Source organism: Bombina bombina, chromosome 3, assembly GCF_027579735.1.
Source record: "Bombina bombina isolate aBomBom1 chromosome 3, aBomBom1.pri, whole genome shotgun sequence".
Classification (NCBI taxonomy): domain Eukaryota; kingdom Metazoa; phylum Chordata; class Amphibia; order Anura; family Bombinatoridae; genus Bombina; species Bombina bombina.
In genome coordinates, this window is record NC_069501.1 from 551,792,952 (window position 1) to 551,813,328 (window position 20,377).

The following is a 20,377-nucleotide window of genomic DNA, read 5'->3' on the forward strand; positions in this document are numbered from 1 at the left end:
TTGTGATTCAGATAGAGCATGACATTTTAAGCAACTTTCTAATTTACTCCTATTATCAAATTTTCTTCATTCTCTTGCTCTATCTGAATCAATAACGTATTAAATTGTCTTTAGTGTTCCTAAAAAAAAAGATTATCCTATTGCGCTAAATTTACTAAATTCCTTACAAATCGATTTAAGGATCCCTATTCCTAATGTTTTATGTCCCTTTAATGTTTTTCTTTTCACTGATTTGCTTATTCCCCTAGAACAAAAGTACCATTGCTAACCAAACTCGAGAGTGGGCAAAGCTGAAATTCTAAATATCCTGGGCTTTGTGCCTTAAGTTTAAAACATAAAACCAAAGTATTTAATTTTTTGTTAAACTCCTTCCTCCTTATTAAAGGGACATTAAACACTAGATTTTTCTTTGCATAAATGTTTTGTAGATGATGCATTTATATAGCCTATACAGCTTTTGTTAAAAATTTTTTTATAGTTTTGCTTATTTTTAAATAACATTGCTCTGATTTTCAGACTCCCAACCAAGTCCCAAAGTGTTAGGAGAATACTGATGTATACCTACTCCAGCTTGCTTCTGTTTATGTAAAGGGTCTTTTCATATGCAAATGAAGGGTGAGGGTCTGCTTTTCACCCCTTGCAGTGGGTGTTCCAGTAACCTTTTTAACAGAGCTAAACTGGAAGCTTCTAAGTAAGTTTTTAAAAGGTTTTATACTGGATTTTTATATCAGTATTTGTGCATATTATTCTTTATAGTAGTGTCTATTACATGCAGTTATATAAAAATTAGTGTATACTGTCCCTTTAAGTTTTAATCAAAACTGAAAGCTAAACATAACTTTCAGGTTTTTCATTTAAGCAAACATACAAAAATACATAGCATACAAATAGTCTATTTTATCATAATAAAGACAAACTCAACAATAGATGACCTTCTATGGAACTTTAATATGTATGCCATGAATCAATGTTTAATCATGTATTTGGTATTAAACAGCATAATCATCTTTATTTCAACTGTTTCCCCTCTTGTATGTCACTTAAATTTCCCTTGAGTATTTTGATCCAGAGATTTTGGATGGAGTGATCTATATATGTTAAATGGTATCCTCTTTTTTTATTTCATTTTGTTGCATAATAGAATTTGCATACAGATTTGCTCTTAAAGGAACATAGAGGGATTAAAATATCTGCTCAGTATATGTAGAATGTTAAAGCCAGAGATAATGCTGGATTATCACCTGTTTTTCTAACTGTTCAACATTCTAAAAATGAAAACAAAATGGCTGCTGGATCTTGAGTGATTTAAGATTTAATTTGTCACTATTTAGTGATAATCTTTAAACAATGTCTTCCTGCTTCCACTTTAACTTGCATTTGCAGCTTTTATATAATTTAAAGGGTCATAAAAGAGCAATAATAAATTATTTGAATGAATTAGATCATTTATTATTGTGTTATTGCTTGTATTAAAAAAGACATTGGGGTTAAATACATTGCTAAAGTCAGCTACATTGTGACAATGCACTTCCAGTATCTGTATTGATCTTTTATATCAATTTAAATAGAAACAGAGCTTCAAAACAAGAAGAGGTCTGGAGAGGAGTCAGACATTCTATGGCTTGATGCAGCTTTTAACTGCAATAATAGGGTGAATTGCAAAACAATATTTTTATATTGCTTTGCAACAAAAAAGACATAAAAATAACTGGAAGTAATGCATTCAAGTTTATATATCACTTTTATGTCACTTGAATATTTGTTAGTGTGCAATCTACTCCATTGTGACAATTTTTAAATGCAGGTGTAACAGGGACCATCATTTGCTCTGTTATTTTGGGGCCAGGGTATCATTAGTAGAGATCTCATGACATCACAGTGAAATAATCTCATGGCCATTGAGCATGAAGTAAGGTATGATTAGGCATATGGATTCAAGTTTAAGGTACAGTGTACTGTAAAACTGTTTTACCAACTGTTGTGACTTGTTATCAGCTTCAGAGATAAAAATGTACGGGAAATTCTTTCTTTAAGGTTATTTTTGCACATCAAATAGCTGTGTTTTCAAGTTGAAACCACAACCCATTTTTTGAAATTTGTTTTCTCTCTTTAAACTATTTCAAATGACAACATAAATAAATAAAAATATTTTTTTTTAAGAATGGGCATTCAGATGCTTCATTAGCATCTGAAAGCGGAAGAAGGTGGCCGCTTATGGCCTTCAGCTCTTTTCAGAGCCGGATTTCTTCTTGTAAAAGTTCAACACCATAAGATCTGTGCAAATCCAGATATTAGTGTGTTGCACTTTCACAAGAAGAAATCTGGTTCTGAAAAGAGCCGAACGCCATGAATGGTCACCTTCTTCCACATTTGGATGCTAAAGAATCAGCCGAATGCCCATTCTTACTATTTTTAAAAATGTAATACCCTCCAACAGGTAAAATGGATCATTGGGGACACATTTCACAGTGCATTGTTCCTTTGAGGTAATGTTAGGACTACAGTTGGGGCAGGTATTAAAGGGACATGTTACTCAAAACATTCCTCAGTGACATTTTAAAAATATGTTAATGTGCTAAATAAAACTTTAATAAAATAAAATCCTGGTTCTGTGTGTGTTGTACTTATATTTCAATTTTGTTAGTTTCTCATTCAATTATGACAACTTTTACTTATCCTTTATCATGCAAAAATGTTTTTAAAATGTTAATTTGATGTTTGAGTTCCATGTCCCTTTAGGTTTAGTGCCAAGAGTACATAAGTTTAAAAAAATAAATGTGTTTTATATATATATATATACAGTATACAACAGAAGTGAGTACACCCCTGGGCAATATCACTTAAATATCAAATTATTCAAAATTGTATCACCTCTCACTGATTGTTTTATTTCTAAGTTGACAAGTAGAGTATTTCCTATTATTGTCACACTGGTTTAGGAAATCTAAAATAAAGACACAGTATTTTGAACAGGTCAGGTGAATCACAACTGCTGAGATGGAAGGTGGCAACAATAGAGAGTGTATGTAGCAAGAAGATACTAAAAACCACAATAGTCACAGGATGTGTGAAGGCGGCTTTCCTGTATCAGCAGGCTGTAATTAATGTAAAGGAGGAGATTCGCTATGTTAACCCTATTGCAGGCTGAAAAGAGTGGCTACACTCTAGTCTGCAGTGAAAACATGAAACACACTTCCTCCGGTAAGATGTTAAATCAGAATACCCAAATTTATAAGACATTAATGGTCAGAATGAACGATGAGTAATGATATGAAGTTTCAGCAGGCTTTTGTAAGTAAAACATGGAGAATAACATATGAGAGTAGATATATGCGAAGGTTAGAACTATGTTAAATAAACAAAAGAACACTGACAAGAAGACATATGCATTTTGAGGAAATTATAATGGTAAGCGTTATAGTGCTGGCACATATCAAGGCTGAGAGTCAGAAGTAGTAACACTTACAGCGTAGTCGGAAGAGCAGGCTAGAGCTGAGTAGCGAGAGAGAGAGCAGCTGGCGTGTGACGTCACCGCGGTAGTTGCGGAGCTCCGTGGAAGTGCTGAGACAGGAGACAGGAGCGTCCAAGGAAATTGTAAGAAAACAATTCAAGTGGAGGTTAGTAAATCACAGGAGTTTCAGAGGAAACTGAAGGTTGCAAGTAAAAAGCAACAGCAGCAAAGTTCGTGACAAAACTTGAATCCAAAGGAAAAAGTTGCTGGTAGCAAATTTGAGTGAGCAGAGTTCAGACAAAACTGGCTAGGCAATTGAAGTGTATATCAATACTAAGCAAAGAATGATTGAAACAGGTGTGCCTTAAATAGGGTGGAGACAGGTATGAGAAGCAGTGATCCTTAAAGGAACAGTACAACCAAGGATAGTGTATATGGCAGAGATGTATATCCTGACAGGATCCCCCCTCCTAAGAGCGACTCCGGAGCTCAGGGTCCAGGAGAGTCGGGATGCCGTTGATGAAAACGAGACACCAACCTGGGTGCGGAGATGTTAACAGAGGGTTCCCAGGAATCCTCATCAGGTGGGTAACCCTTCCAGCTTACGAGGTACTGTAAAACCCCATTCATCATGCGGGAATCTTTGATGGATTGAACCTCATATTCGATATCAGGGTCGACAGAAACCAGAGGAAGAGAAGAAGATGAGGCGGAACCCCTCACTGCCCGGTAAGGTTTCAGAAGGGAGACATGAAATGTCGGGTGGATTTTCATAGTAGGAGGTAGGGTGAGACGAACAGCATTGGCATTGACGATATGAGCTATGGGATAAGGACCAACAAAGAGTGGAGATAACTTCCTGCATGGAGTGTTCATACGTAAATGTTTTGTAGAAAGCCATACCAAGTCACCTACTTCATATTTTGGAGGAGCTGTCCTGCGTCTGTCGTAGTACCGTTTATAGAGCCTTTTTGCGTTTTCAATGGAGGATTCAATACGAGTGAAATTCGAGGAAATGCTTTGGGAAAGCTCAGCGATTGAAGGAGAAGAAGATTCTTGAGTAGGATACAATTGGAATGTTGGATGAAATCCGTAATTCGAGTAGAATGGAGTTTGATTAGTGGTGGCATGTAAGGTGTTGTTATAGCAAAATTCAGCGTATGGTAGTAAGCCCGCCCAAAGATGTTGTTCAGAGGAACAAAAAGACCTTAGGAATTGTTCCAGCCATTGGTTACAGCGTTCGGTCTGTCCATTTGACTGGGGATGGTATGCGGTTGTAAGCCGCCTGTCAATATGGAAGAGTTTGCAGAACTCTGACCAGAGTTTACTGGAGAATTGAGTGCCTCTGTCACTTAAAACGGTCTTTGGGAGGCCATGCAGCTTGATGACATTAGAAATAAGAAGCTGAACAGTTTCTATTGAGGTAGGTAGTTTATGGTACGGGATAAAATGACACATTTTTGTGAAAAGATCCACTACAACCATGATGGTGTTGTTCCTTGAGGAAAGAGGTAGGTCGACTATAAAATCGAGAGCAATTTCGGACCACGGTGTCTTAGGAGTAGGTAAAGGCAGTAAAAGTCCATATGGTGGTTGTTTATTCCTTTTTGATATGGTACAAATGCTGCAGGAGTGGACATGTTGGAATACATCGGCAGTCATATTTGGCCACCAATAACTCCTTTTCGCTAATTCCAGGGTCTTTTTTATACCAGGGTGACCAGCGAGTGGAGAGTCATGTAATGATTCCAGCAGAGGTAGACGGAGTATGGGAGGAATGTATAAACGGGAGCCATGATAATAACATCCATCGGACTTCAACTGCAGTTCCTGTAGTGGTTTTAAAGAATCCTTCTGTTGTTCGGTATGAATAATAGGCCTGGTGTCGTATGTGAAACAGAGGAAATTTTCCGAAGGAATTATACTTTGTTGAGATGGTTGTGAGATGGACTCAGGTGGTATGCGAGAAAGTGCATCAGCTTTCTGATTTTTTGTTGAAGGTCGATAGGTAATAAGGAAATTAAAACGTGAGAAAAACAAATTCCATCTAACTTGACGGGAGGTGAGTGTTCGGGAGGTTTTTAAATATTGAAGGTTACGGTGATCAGTATAGATGAGAGTAGGGTAGGTAGTACCCTCTAAAAGATGTCGCCAATGTTCCAGGGATAGTTTAATTGCAAGTAGTTCTTTATCCCCGATAGGATAGTTTTGTTCAGAGATGTTTAAGGTCCTGGAATAAAAACCGACAGGATGGAGAGGTTTATCTAGATTCTCCCGTTGTGATAGTACTGCTCCAATTGCGAAGTTGGATGCATCAACCTCTAAAATGAACTGAAGTTTTGGGTCAGGAAAACGTAGAATGGGTGCACTGGTGAATTTCTGTTTGAGTGTATCAAAAGCTGATTGACAGTCTTGAGTCCACTTGAATGGAATCTTGACTTTTGTGAGTGTGGTTAGAGGAGTTGCCAGTTTAGAAAAATCTTTGATAAACTTACGGTAGAAGTTTGCGAATCCCATAAAGGATTGAACCTGGCGTCTGGTCTTTGGGGTAGGCCAGTTCAGTACTGCTTCAATTTTTTTATTCTCCATAAAAATTCCTGAAGGGGATATTTCATATCCAAGGAAAGATATGGTCTGGGAATTGAAAACACATTTTTCAGCTTTTGCATAGAGGAAATTGCTTCTAAGCCGGGAAAGAACTTGCCTCACATGTAGAATGTGCTGTTCTAAAGTTTTTGAGTAGATGAGAATATCATCTAGGTATATGACTATGTTGACATCAAGGAGGTCTCTAAAAAGATCATTTATTAAGTGCTGAAAAGCAGCAGGCGCATTACACAACCCGAATGGCATGACTACGTACTCGAATAAACCATAACGGGTTCGGAACGCAGTCAGCCATTCGTCTCCTGATCTTATTCGGAGAAGGTTGTATGCACCCCTTAAATCCAATTTTGTAAAAAACTTAGCTCCCTCTAGTCTCTCAATAAGCTCTGGTATGAGGGGTAAAGGGTAGCGGTTTTTTACCGTAATTTTATTTAGCTGACGGTAATCGACTATAGGTCTAAGAGTGCCGTCTTTGTTTTTAACAAAAAATATTCCGGCCCCAGCCGGCGAGGTCGAGGGTCTGATGAACCCTTTTCTAAGGTTCTCTTCTAAATATGTCTTTAGGTGTTTTAGCTCAGTATGAGATAAGGGAAATATGTGCCCAATAGGGATCTCTGACCCAGGGAGTATGTCTATGGGGCAGTCGTATTTTCTATGCGGAGGCAGACTCTCTGCCTCCTTTTTGCTAAAAACATCAGAAAAATCGCTATAAACCTCTGGTATGGGTGGTATGTCCTGAGTGTCAGAAATTTGTAATACTGTACTGGGGAGACAAGTACTTTGGCAGTATGATGAATTGTAATTAAGTGTGGAATTGGACCAGTCTATCTGTGGGTTGTGTGTATGCAACCATTGCATCCCCAAAACCACCTGAGAGACCGGGCAATTTATTACATCGAAAGAGACATATTCTCTATGCTGATCATGAGAGACCACAAGTAGGGGTATGGTATGAAATTCAACAGGCCCAGAAGAAATATTTTTTCCATCTATCCCTCTCAAATAAACAGGAGACTGTTTCTGCATCAGTGGTATTTTATTTACAGTGCAAAATTCCTTATCTATATAGGAAGCCGTGGCACCAGAATCAATTATCGCTGTGGCGTGAAGACGAAGTTGTTCCCACTGTAACAGAAGAGGGATTTTTATGTAAGTAACTGAACTCTGTTGAGTAGTACAACAATAAAAGTCTGTTAAGGTCTTACCCTTGTTTTGTTTTAGGAGGGAAGGGCAGTCTTTCACAGTGTGTTCGTCAGAGGCACAGTACAGGCATAGATTATTGGAACGACGTCTGAGCTTCTCTTGAGGAGATAAAGGTCCTTTGATGAAGGCAATGTCCATGGGTTCAGGAGTGTTTTTGTGTAGGGAAGAGGCATGTGTGGGGTAGGAAGTTTTCCTAGGGTTAGAGTCATGCCCAGTCTTTTCTTGGTACCTTTCCCTGAGGCGCCTATCTATTGTAATACTAAGTGACATGAGCTCTTCTAAGGTATCTGGGATATCTGTGCGAGACAACTCGTCTTTTATTCCCTCAGAGAGGCCGAGTCTGAACTGGTTCCTAAGGGACAGATTGTTCCATTGAGAGTCCTTTGCCCATTTTTTAAATTCTGTGATGTAGTCTTCGACTACCCTCTTCTTTTGTTTAAGGCCACGCATGGCGTTTTCAGCTGTAAGCTGTTTGTATGGATCCTCATACAATTGATCCATTGAGACAAAAAAATTATCCAAAGAATTCAATATCTCTTCATTATTCTCAAAGTAAGTGTTTGCCCATGTACGGGGTTCACCTCTAAGGTAAGATATGGTCGTGAGTACTCTAATCCTATCATTTGGGTAGGTATGAGGTCTTAAAGCAAACAATAACAGGCATGCATTTTTAAACTCTCTGTAGAGAGTCCTGTCTCCATGGAAACAATCTGGAGGACTAACCTGGGGTTCATATATATGTGTTCTTTTGTCTACTACATCCCTAATGTATGCTTTAAGGTTATCATTCTCCACTTTTAATGCGTTTAAACCATTTGTTAACAAATCTACTCTTTGTGTTAATGCCTGCATGTGAGTGTTAATCTCAGCTGGATCCATAGGTTTTAAAAAGGCTTAGTATTCTGTCACACTGGTTTAGGAAATCTAAAATAAAGACACAGTATTTTGAACAGGTCAGGTGAATCACAACTGCTGAGATGGAAGGTGGCAACAATAGAGAGTGTATGTAGCAAGAAGATACTAAAAACCACAATAGTCACAGGATGTGTGAAGGCGGCTTTCCTGTATCAGCAGGCTGTAATTAATGTAAAGGAGGAGATTCGCTATGTTAACCCTATTGCAGGCTGAAAAGAGTGGCTACACTCTAGTCTGCAGTGAAAACATGAAACACACTTCCTCCGGTAAGATGTTAAATCAGAATACCCAAATTTATAAGACATTAATGGTCAGAATGAACGATGAGTAATGATATGAAGTTTCAGCAGGCTTTTGTAAGTAAAACATGGAGAATAACATATGAGAGTAGATATATGCGAAGGTTAGAACTATGTTAAATAAACAAAAGAACACTGACAAGAAGACATATGCATTTTGAGGAAATTATAATGGTAAGCGTTATAGTGCTGGCACATATCAAGGCTGAGAGTCAGAAGTAGTAACACTTACAGCGTAGTCGGAAGAGCAGGCTAGAGCTGAGTAGCGAGAGAGAGAGCAGCTGGCGTGTGACGTCACCGCGGTAGTTGCGGAGCTCCGTGGAAGTGCTGAGACAGGAGACAGGAGCGTCCAAGGAAATTGTAAGAAAACAATTCAAGTGGAGGTTAGTAAATCACAGGAGTTTCAGAGGAAACTGAAGGTTGCAAGTAAAAAGCAACAGCAGCAAAGTTCGTGACAAAACTTGAATCCAAAGGAAAAAGTTGCTGGTAGCAAATTTGAGTGAGCAGAGTTCAGACAAAACTGGCTAGGCAATTGAAGTGTATATCAATACTAAGCAAAGAATGATTGAAACAGGTGTGCCTTAAATAGGGTGGAGACAGGTATGAGAAGCAGTGATCCTTAAAGGAACAGTACAACCAAGGATAGTGTATATGGCAGAGATGTATATCCTGACAATTATAAACAATCAAAAACAAATACTTTAGAAAGATTATATTAAAAATACAGGCCCCAAAGTAGAAACTTAATGCAACAAAAGTGAATACACCTGTGGTCACTGACACACTGTCACTGAAACAATATTGAGTACACATATGATTTCCAATTAGCCTAATTGCATGAGCATAGTCACCAGAACAGTTAAATGTTTTGACCAATGGGCTGTGTCTATCTGCAAGTCTGCATCATGTCTCCACATGGAAAAGAATTGCCAGACCAATTGAAAAATCTGATTGTGAGACTTCACAAAGAAGGAAAAGGATATAGGAAGATTTTTGACCAACTAAAAATCAGTCAAAACGCAGTTGCAGCAGTAATCAGGAGGTATAGATCGATACACAGTGCCAAAAATCAAAGCCGCAGTGGCTGTCCTCCTAAAATGACACCATGGACAGTGCGCTACTTGCAAAATCTCGTTCTGAAAAACAGGCAACAGGTAAGTGCTTCAGATTTGCATCAAGGCAAGTGCTTCAGATTTGGTTTAGGGATTATCGATAGAAATTGGAGTTTCTGTGACAGCTCAGACAGTGCTAAAGACATTGCATAATGTCAACTTCTATGGACAGCATCCACGGAAAAAACCCTTGCTTGCTCTTCGGCACAAAACTGCAAGATTAAACTTTGCTAAACAACATGAAAAGCCTGATGAATACTGGGAGCACATTATTTGGTAAAATGGCCAAGACCAAGATACAATTTTTCAGCTCAGATGGGGTGCAGCATGTTTGGTGTGAACCTGGTCAGGATTATTACAGTGAATGCATAGTCCCAACAGTGAATCGTGGAGGTGGGAGTGTGACGATATGGGGCTGCATGACTGCAAAAGGTGTTGGGGAGATGACATTTATAGAGGGCACAATGAATGCATGGGATATACCAAAATACTGGCTGACAAGATGACTCCCAGTCTACAGAAGTTTGGCAGAGGATGAATATTCCAGCATGATAACGATCCAAAGCAAACTGCCAAAATCACAAAGGAGTTTCTAAAGGAGAAACAAGTGAAAACTATGACCTGGCCAAGTATGTCACCTGACTTGAATCCAGTAGAACACCTTTGGAGTATTTTAAAGAGAATGGTAGAGCAATACAACCCCTCCTGCAAAGAGCAGCTGAAAAAAATTATATCTGAAGAAGGGCAGAACATCTCTCCAGAAATTTGTACGACACTGGTTTCCCCCATGCCAAGGAGGATTGAGTCTGTCATCAAAAATAAAGGTGGACTTGCAAAGTATCGAAAAAAATAAAATCTCAGTAATTAAAGGTGCACTGACTTTTGTTACATTGATTTCCTGCTTTGGGGCTGGTATTTTTAATATAGTAAATCTAAACTGTTGGTTTTTAATTTTACATAAGAGCAAATACCCTACTGTAAAACTTAGACGTAATGCAGTTACTGTTAGGTTATACAATTTTGGATCATTTGACATTTAAAGGGACAGTCAAGTAAAAAAAAAACTTTCATGATTCAAATAGGGCATGTAATTGTAAACAACTTTCCAATTTACTTTTATCACCAATTTTGCTTTGTTCTCTTGGTATTCTTAGTTGAAATCTAAACCTAGGATGTTCATATGCAAATTTTTTAGACCTTGAAGGCCGCCTCAAATCTAAATGTATATTGACAGTTTTTCACCACTAGAGGGCATTAGTTCATGTGTTTCATATAGATACCATTCAGCTCATGCACGTGAATTTACCGAAGAGTGAGCACTGATTGGCTAAAATGCAAGTCTGTCAAAGGAACTGAAATATGGGGGCAGTCTGCAGAGGCTTAGATACAAGGTAATTACAGAGGTAAAACATGTATTATTATAACTGTTTTGGTTATGCAAAACTGGGAAATGGCTAATTAAGGGAATATCTATCTTTTAAAACAACAACAAAAAATCTGGTGTTGATTGTCCCTTTAAGAGATATTGCACTGGGGTGTACTCATTTTTGCTGTAAACTATCAGAGTGCAGTGTCAGATTCACAAACTAAAGTATCAGAATGCATTGTCAGACTCACAAACTATTCTATCAGTGTAGAGTGTCAGACTCACAAACTAAACTTTCAGAGTTAAGTGTCAGACTCAAAAACTAAACTATCAGAGTGCAATGTCAGACTTACTAAAACTAAACTATCAGAGTGCAGTGTCAAACTTACAAACTAATTTATCAGAGTGGAGTGTCAGACTTACTAAAACTAAACTATCAGAGTCCAGTGTCAGACTTACTAAAACTAAACTATCAGAGTGCAGTGTCAGATTCACAAACTAAAGTATCAAAGTGGAGTGTCAGATTTACTAAAACCAAACTATGAGAGTGCAGTGTCAGACTTACTAAAACTGAACTATCAGAGTGGAATGTCAGACTTACAATCTAAACTTTTGAAGTGGAATGTCAGACTTACTAAAACTAAACTATCAGAGTGGATTGTCAGACGTACTAAAACTAAACTATCAGAGTGCAGTGTCAGATTCACAAACTAAAGTATCAGAGTGCATTGTCAGACTCACAAACTATACTATCAGTGTAGAGTGTCAGACTCACAAACTAAACTATCAGTGTAGAGTGTCAGATTCACAAACTAAACTATCAGAGTGCAATGACAGACTTACTAAAACTAAACTATCAGAGTGCAGTATCAAACTTACAAACTTAACTATCAGAGTGGAGTGTCAGACTCACAAACTAATTTATTAGAGTGGAGTGTCAGACTTACTAAAACTAAACTATCAGAGTGCAGTGTCAGATTCACAAACTAAAGTATCAGAGTGGAGTGTCAGATTTACTAAAACTAAACTATGAGAGTGCAGTGTCAGACTTACTAAAACTGAGCTATCAGAGTGCAATGTCAGACTTACAATCTAAACTTACAGAGTGGAGTGTCAGACTTACTAAAACTAAACTATCAAAGTGCAGTGTCAGACTTACTTAAACTAAGAAATTAGATTAACAGATATGCAGGCCCTCCTGGACACTCAGAGGCAACTGATATAATACAGACATGGTGATAGGCTAATTAAATTGTCAAATAAATCTATATATATTAATCTAGAATTTATCTTCCAGTTTTTGTATGGCTGAAGGAATCTAATGGAGACAAAAGGGTCACAACTGTGTTGCATTACCGTGAAACACTAAAAGTCATTCTAACCGGACTCAAATGCTGTTACTATAGGTGCCATCAGACGAATGGGGGGGCTACCCAGCACCGGGCAAGGAGGGTGAGATACCCTGCAGAAGAATGAGAAGTGGCAGCTACATCAAAGCCATGGGGGATGATGAAAGTGGGGACTCTGACACCAGCACTAAAATGTCACCCAAGAGTGTCCCCCGGAGGGAAAGGTACCGAAGATCTTCAAGCGTCGACCATCCAAGAACCAAGTATGAAATTATAAACTGCCCTAACTCCTTCCATTTATCCTTCCATTCTTTCACTTGTCATCTTTCTACCTGCTTCTTATTAGTCAATGTCTGCTAAAGACTTTTATTTCATTACATAGGGTCCTAATTTATATATACAGTACATGTATAAAGCACTAAAACATGAAATCAGTGTTATTTTTTTTCTTCCTTACACTTTATGAAAAACTATTTTTTTTTATTTAAATAGGCTCTTAGTGTGTCTAGCTTTTTTATGCTTATGATGCCTATACAACTGCAGGGTGTTGCTTGTCATTATGACAGCAAAGAAGAAGTCAAGTGTGTAGGTAAATACTAGTATAGACCCAGATCATCTTATAATGTCACCAAAGCAATTAGTAAAATGATGAACACAGCAAGTGACCCATCTCTTTTTATGGGTCACAGACTTTTCTTCATACTTGACTAGAATTTGCCTAGTTAGCTCTTGCCAAATACTATATTTATTTTAGACCTTCAATATATGAATTCTATAAGGCTGAAGTTCATCTATGTGTGCAAATATAGAAAGAATAGAAGAAGGGTGTGCAAAATCACTCTACGTTTTGTAGGACCACAGCATTCCTCAGTCTCTTCCAGACTGCTTCAAAAACGTATTCACCCAAAACAGTGGTGCAGATCTCTATGGAGGGGATAGTACTTCACGTAGCCTCTATAGCCTCTCCCATTTAGGGCCAGATTACAAGTGGAGTGGTATTTTGCGCTTCTGCTAGAGCGCTTATTGCACTAGAAGTAAACTTTTTGCACTTGTCAGGTTGTGCCTGTATTATGAGTTGAAAGCTAAAAGTTATCACTCTTGCGCTAACCCGACGAGCTCGAACAGCTTACTTCTAGTGCAAACAATATCCTAATTCCCCCATAGAAGTAAATGGACAAAAAAAGTGGAAAAACACCTTACACCCGACTCGCGAGCAGACACACTCGCATATTTTCATTAGCGCTTACCCAATCGCACATATTCTAATATGCACAACATGAAAATATGAATATTGCATAAATATGCTTTTACATGTTTTCATCTACCTAACGGCAAAAGGGTTCTAATGTATATATATATATGTGTACATGTGTATGTATGTGTTTATATGTGTATATATGTCTGTAAATACATATATACACATATGAATACATTAATACATATGTACACACAGACATACATACATAAAATGATTTGTTTTATTTAGTATTGCATTTGCCTATGTACCTCATAGTTAAATGGCCATTAAATGAGAATATGTAAAAATAGATTGTTTGCTAATGACCAAGTTATGATGTGACATATTTGTTTAATTTACAGTTTTAATTAAAAGTAAGGGAAGCCAAATACTAATATTAAATCACTTTAATAACATATATATAGATCAACCACGCATTGTCAACTCCAGTCTTTTTTTATGGTACAGAACTCTAGTATACCAGATTGTCCTCATTCAACCTCAACAGACAGAGTTTTCAAAATGGCTGCACTAAAGCTCAGGTGCTTGTATCAAAATGACAGAACCACTAATTAGCCACTTGAGTTCAGATGTAGATGTCTTCAAATCCAATTCTGAATGAGTTTAGAGAAGACAGGTTTGAGGATTTGCCATAAAATATAAATAGATAAAAAACGTATTAATTAATGAAGAATTGTGCAGCGTTTCCAAACTCTTTTTTTTTTCTGCGAAGCATAAAGGGATATTGAACAGTAAATAAATGCTAGATATAATGATGTATTCAAAGCAATGTTCATCCCTTTCTTAATCTCTTCTGCTGGGGACAATTAGGAACAGATAAAGTATGCAAACAATGGCTGTGTAAAATAAGTCAATTTAACATCCTATATAATAAATGGCCAAGTATGTTTGTCAGATGCAGTCATGTGCAGTAGAGACTGCACGTGACAAACATACCTGGCCGTTTGGATCCTGACACTCAGCACTCAGCACAGAGCAAGGCTGAAGCGGAATGTCAGGGGGCGTGGCCGACAGGAGCGGCGCAATGGGGGCGTGGTCGGGGGCGGCGAGGGGGCGTGACCAGGCGGGTGTCGCCGCAATGGGGCGTGGCCGAGCGGGGTGCCACGGTGGGGGCATGGCCAGAGAGGCAAAGGGTTTGAAAGACAGAGCCAGAGAGGGGGAGAGAGAGCCAAATAGAGGGGGGGAGAGAGCCAAAGGGGGGGAGAGAGAGCCAAAGAGGGGGAAGAGAGAGAGCAAAAGAGGAAAGCGAGCCAAAGAGGAGAGAGCAAAAGAGGAAAGAGAGCAAAAGAGGGGAGAGAGCCAAAGAGGGGGCAGAGAGAGCAAAAGAAAGGGGGGAGAGAGCCAAAGAGGGGAGAGAGAGCGCAAAGGAGAGGGGGAGAGAGCGCAAAAGAGAGGGGGGAGAGAAAGCAAAAGAGAGGGGGGAGAGAGAGCAAAAGAGAGGGGGGAGAGAGCAAGGGGTGGGACCGCTGTACTGCAAAAAATGGCCCGTGTACACAGGCTTTAGTACTAGTTCGTAAATATTCCACATAGCAATTGTTCTCACACTTAATGTGTCCCTAATTGTCCTCAACAGATTATATTATATAAGGCAAACTTATATTTCAATATGGCAGTACCATTACTTTATTGGAAATTGCAAAACTTTCTGAGTAAAATTATAGGAAAAGGGGGCAAAATAAACAATGCTGGCTAGATTGCGAGTGTAGCGCAAATTAATGCTCCCACTTGAGCGTTAATTGCGATAGAAGTAAGATTTTTGTGTTCGTCGGGTTGCGTTTGTATTACAAGTTGAAAGTTAACTGTTTTCACTGTTGGACTAACCCCACAAGTGCAAAAATCCAAAGTTAGAGTATTGCATGCACCAGTACTCCACCTCCACCTTGCTGGCGTCTGAGTCGGACTGGAGCTCTCTGCCCTTTACCAATCCAGCCACGGGCCCATCCATCTGGCCCATCAAGACTCACTCTCATTTCATCAGTCCATAAAACCTTAGAAAAATCAGTCTTGAGATATTTCTTGGCCCAGTCTTGACGTTTCAGCTTGTGTGTCTTGTTCAGTGGTGGTCGTCTTTCAGCCTTTCTTACCTTGGCCATGTCTCTGAGTATTGCACACCTTGTGCTTTTGGGCACTCCAGTGATGTTGCAGCTCTGAAATATGGCCAAACTGGTGGCAAGTGGCATCTTGGCAGCTGCACGCTTGACTTTTCTCAGTTCATGGGCAGTTATTTTGCGCCTTGGTTTTTCCACACGCTTCTTGCGACCCTGTTGACTATTTTGAATGAAACGCTTGATTGTTCGATGATCACACTTCAGAAGCTTTGCAATTTTAAGAGTGCTGCATCCCTCTGCAAGATATCTCACTATTTTTGACTTTTCTGAGCCTGTCAAGTCCTTCTTTTGACCCATTTTGCCAAAGGAAAGGAAGTTGCCTAATAATTATGCACACCTGATATAGGGTGTTGATGTCATTAGACCACACCCCTTCTCATTACAGAGATGCATATCACCTAATATGCTTAATTGGTAGTAGGCTTTCGAGCCTATACAGCTTGGAGTAAGACAACATGCATAAAGAGGATGATGTGGTCAAAATACTCATTTGCCTAATAATTCTGCACTCCCTGTATATATATAGATGATTATATATAGGTATATATATATATATATATATATATATATATATATGAATATCTATTTTAAAATACATAGAACATATTCCTTTATGTGCAGAACATTGAAATGTGAAATATTCACAGTGAATACATAATTAAAACCTTTATTAAAAATGAATATTGCATAAGTATGCTTTAACATGTTTTCATCTAAATGGCAAATGGCTCCAATGCACTTCTATATATGTATACATATCTATTTATGTGTTTATATGTGTGTATATATGAATGTAAAAACATATATACACATATAAATAAATACATATGTACATGTATAGACATATATATATATACTGTATATATATATATATATATATATATATATATATATACATATACATTTTTAAAGATGTATATGTATGTATCTCTATGTTAAAACCCTTTGCCTGCCTATCTTTTCTAACACTTGAGTGCTCATATATTTGAGATTTTATAGCTTTGGTGTACAATATATTTTTTTAATCATTTTTATTAGTGTTATTATGAGTGTAACTGTATTTTTAATGTGTTTTGTGCAAATTTACTGTTTCATGAAACAGTTAACCAGAGCTCTAATGTAGCCTAAATCGCATCCGCGTTTACTTTCAACTCATAATGTGAGCAGTAAGCCTGATGAGCGCAAACCCTTGCAATATACCCCTTATCGCTCGGCACAAACATTGGCACTCCACTTGTAATCTAGCCCTGAATGTTTACTGCAAAGTTATTTTTGTAAACACAATGAAATATTGTAAAATGCAATCTCACAATGTTTAATGTCCCTTTATCTAAATAACAGTAATTTAATTTGGCGGGGGCATTCCAAGTCAGACTATACTTTCCCATACACACAGCATTAAAAGGGACATGAAACTCAATTTTTTTCTTTCATTATTCAGATTATTATACAGATTTTATTCAGATTTTATTCATTATTCTATTTTAAAATTTGCGTCATTCTCATGTTATTCTTTGTTGAAGAGATATCTAGATAGGTAGCGTGCACATGCCTGAAGCACTACATGACAGAAAATAGTGCTGCCATCTAGTGCTCCTGCTAATGTATAACATTGTTGTAAAACTGCTGCCATATAGTGCTGCAGCCACGTGCACACTCCTGAACTTACATCCCTGCTTTTCAACAAAGGTTAACAAGAAAAGGGAAAAATTATGATAATTGAAGTAAATTGGAAAGTTGTTTAAAATTGTATGTGCTATCTGAATCATGAAAGAAAAAATTTGGGGTTTTATGTCTTTTTAACTATCTGTCTTTCACACTACCTGTCAATTTCAAATATTGCTTATTTCTCCACATATTGTTTGAACCTTATGCATTGCTTCTTTTTCTTGCACAGTGATTGTTTATCATATACTGACATTGTCTTATACATACTGCCTTTCACAAGTCTGCTTTTTTAATTCCGTATTCCTCTTACAAACTACCTGTGTCATGAACACTGCCTATTTCACTGACATACTGCTGATCTCTCTCCCACTGTGCCTATCTCTCTCAATAAGGCCTATTTCTCCCACAAATAGCCTATCTCTCATATTCACAGCCTACTTCTGTAACATATGGCCTGGCCCTCACAAAATACCTGCCTCTCTCACACACTACATGTATCTCTCACCCACTTCCTATCTGTCTCACTCCTATCCTATCTCTCTCACACACTACATGTGTCTCTCACCCACTGCCTATCTGTCTCACTCCTATCCTATCTCTCTCACACACTACATGTGTCTCTCACCCACTGCCTATCTGTCTCACTCCTATCCTATCTCTCTCACACACTACATGTGTCTCTCACCCACTGCCTATCTGTCTCACTCCTATCCTATCTCTCTCACACACTACATGTGTCTCTCACCCACTGCCTATCTGTCTCACTCCTATCCTATCTCTCTCACACACTACATGTGTCTCTCACCCACTGCCTATCTGTCTCACTCCTATCCTATCTCTCTCACACACTACATGTGTCTCTCACCCACTGCCTATCTGTCTCACTCCTATCCTATCTCTCTTACACACTACATGTGTCTCTCACCCACTGCCTATCTGTCTCACTCCTATCCTATCTCTCTCACACACTACATGTGTCTCTCACCCACTGCCTATCTGTCTCACTCCTATCCTATCTCTCTCACACACTACATGTGTCTCTCACCCACTGCCTATCTGTCTCACTCCTATCCTATCTCTCTCACACACTACATGTGTCTCTCACCCACTTCCTATCTGTCTCACTCCTATCCTATCTCTCTCACACACTACATGTGTCTCTCACCCACTGCCTATCTGTCTCACTCCTATCCTATCTCTCTCACACACTACATGTGTCTCTCACCCACTGCCTATCTGTCTCACTCCTATCCTATCTCTCTCACACACTACATGTGTCTCTCACCCACTGCCTATCTGTCTCACTCCTATCCTATCTCTCTCACACACTACATGTGTCTCTCACCCACTGCCTATCTGTCTCACTCCTATCCTATCTCTCTCACACACTACATGTGTCTCTCACCCACTGCCTATCTGTCTCACTCCTATCCTATCTCTCTCACACACTACATGTGTCTCTCACCCACTGCCTATCTGTCTCACTCCTATCCTATCTCTCTCACACACTACATGTGTCTCTCACCCACTGCCTATCTGTCTCACTCCTATCCTATCTCTCTCACACACTACATGTGTCTCTCACCCACTGCCTATCTGTCTCACTCCTATCCTATCTCTCTCACACACTACATGTGTCTCTCACCCACTGCCTATCTGTCTCACTCCTATCCTATCTCTCTCACACACTACATGTGTCTCTCACCCACTGCCTATCTGTCTCACTCCTATCCTATCTCTCTCACACACTACATGTGTCTCTCACCCACTGCCTATCTGTCTCACTCCTATCCTATCTCTCTCACACACTACATGTGTCTCTCACCCACTGCCTATCTGTCTCACTCCTATCCTATCTCTCTCACACACTACATGTGTCTCTCACCCACTGCCTATCTGTCTCACTCCTATCCTATCTCTCTCACACACTACATGTGTCTCTCACCCACTGCCTATCTGTCTCACTCCTATCCTATCTCTCTCACACACTACATGTGTCTCTCACCCACTGCCTATCTGTCTCACTCCTATCCTATCTCTCTCACACACTACATGTGTCTCTCACCCACTGCCTATCTGTCTCACTCCTATCCTATCTCTCTCACACACTACATGTGTCTCTCACCCACAGCCTATCTGTCTCACTCCTATCCTATCTCTCTCACACACTACATGTGTCTCTCACCCACTGCCTATCTGTCTCACTCCTATCCTATCTCTCTCATACACTACATGTGTCTCTCACCCACTGCCTATCTGTCTCACTCCTATCTCTCTCACACACATCCCTTCTGTTGGGGTAGATTTATCAAACCCCGGCCAGACATGATTCGCTATAGCGAATCATGTCCGGCCTGCATCGCTAAATGTTGACAGCATACGCTATTGTCATTTAACATTGCACAAGTATTTTACAAGAAATGCTTGTGCAATGCCGCCCCTGCACATTCGCGGGGGGTGTCAATCATCCCGATAGGATTGTGTCATAAGACAGCTGCTTCTTAACTCCTGTTTAAAAAGCAGCATCCACTGCTTAATAAATATACCCTATAGTGTCTGTCCCTTACATACTAAATATCTCTTTTACACACTGCCCTTTAATATATATTGTCTGTCCCTTACACACTACCTATCTCTTTCACACACTGCCTGTTACCTACTGACTGTCAGTTATATGCTGACTTTCTTCCACACACAATCTTTCTCTTTCTCACAGAGTGTCTATGTCTCACCTGCATTCAGTAATATACTGCTTATCCTTCACATATTGGGGGGATATTTATCAAAGGTATGTCGGACCTGATTCGACAGTGTGGATCAGGTCCGCAAGACCTCGCTGAATGCGGAGAGCAATACGCTCTCCGTATTCAGCATTACATCAGCAGCTCACAAGAACTGCTGGTGCAACGCCACCCCCTGCAGACTCGCGGCCAATGGGCCGCCAGCATGGGGGTGTCATTCAACCTGACCGTACTCGATCAGGTCTCTGTTTGTCACTCGCAGACTATCTGTTGCTTTCTTACACACCCTCCTGGTCTCTC

At 39.2% G+C, this 20,377-nt stretch overlaps 1 protein-coding gene across 1 annotated transcript in view; it reads left to right on the plus strand.

The window, feature by feature from the left end:
* DLGAP3 (DLG associated protein 3) overlaps positions 1 to 20,377 on the plus strand; it is a 283,019-nt gene that overhangs the window by 50,620 nt on the left and 212,022 nt on the right. Inside the window, exon 2 of the mRNA XM_053707071.1 lies at positions 12,360 to 12,565. Coding sequence (XP_053563046.1) covers positions 12,360 to 12,565 — 206 coding nt within the window. The remainder of the gene's footprint in view (positions 1 to 12,359; positions 12,566 to 20,377) is intronic.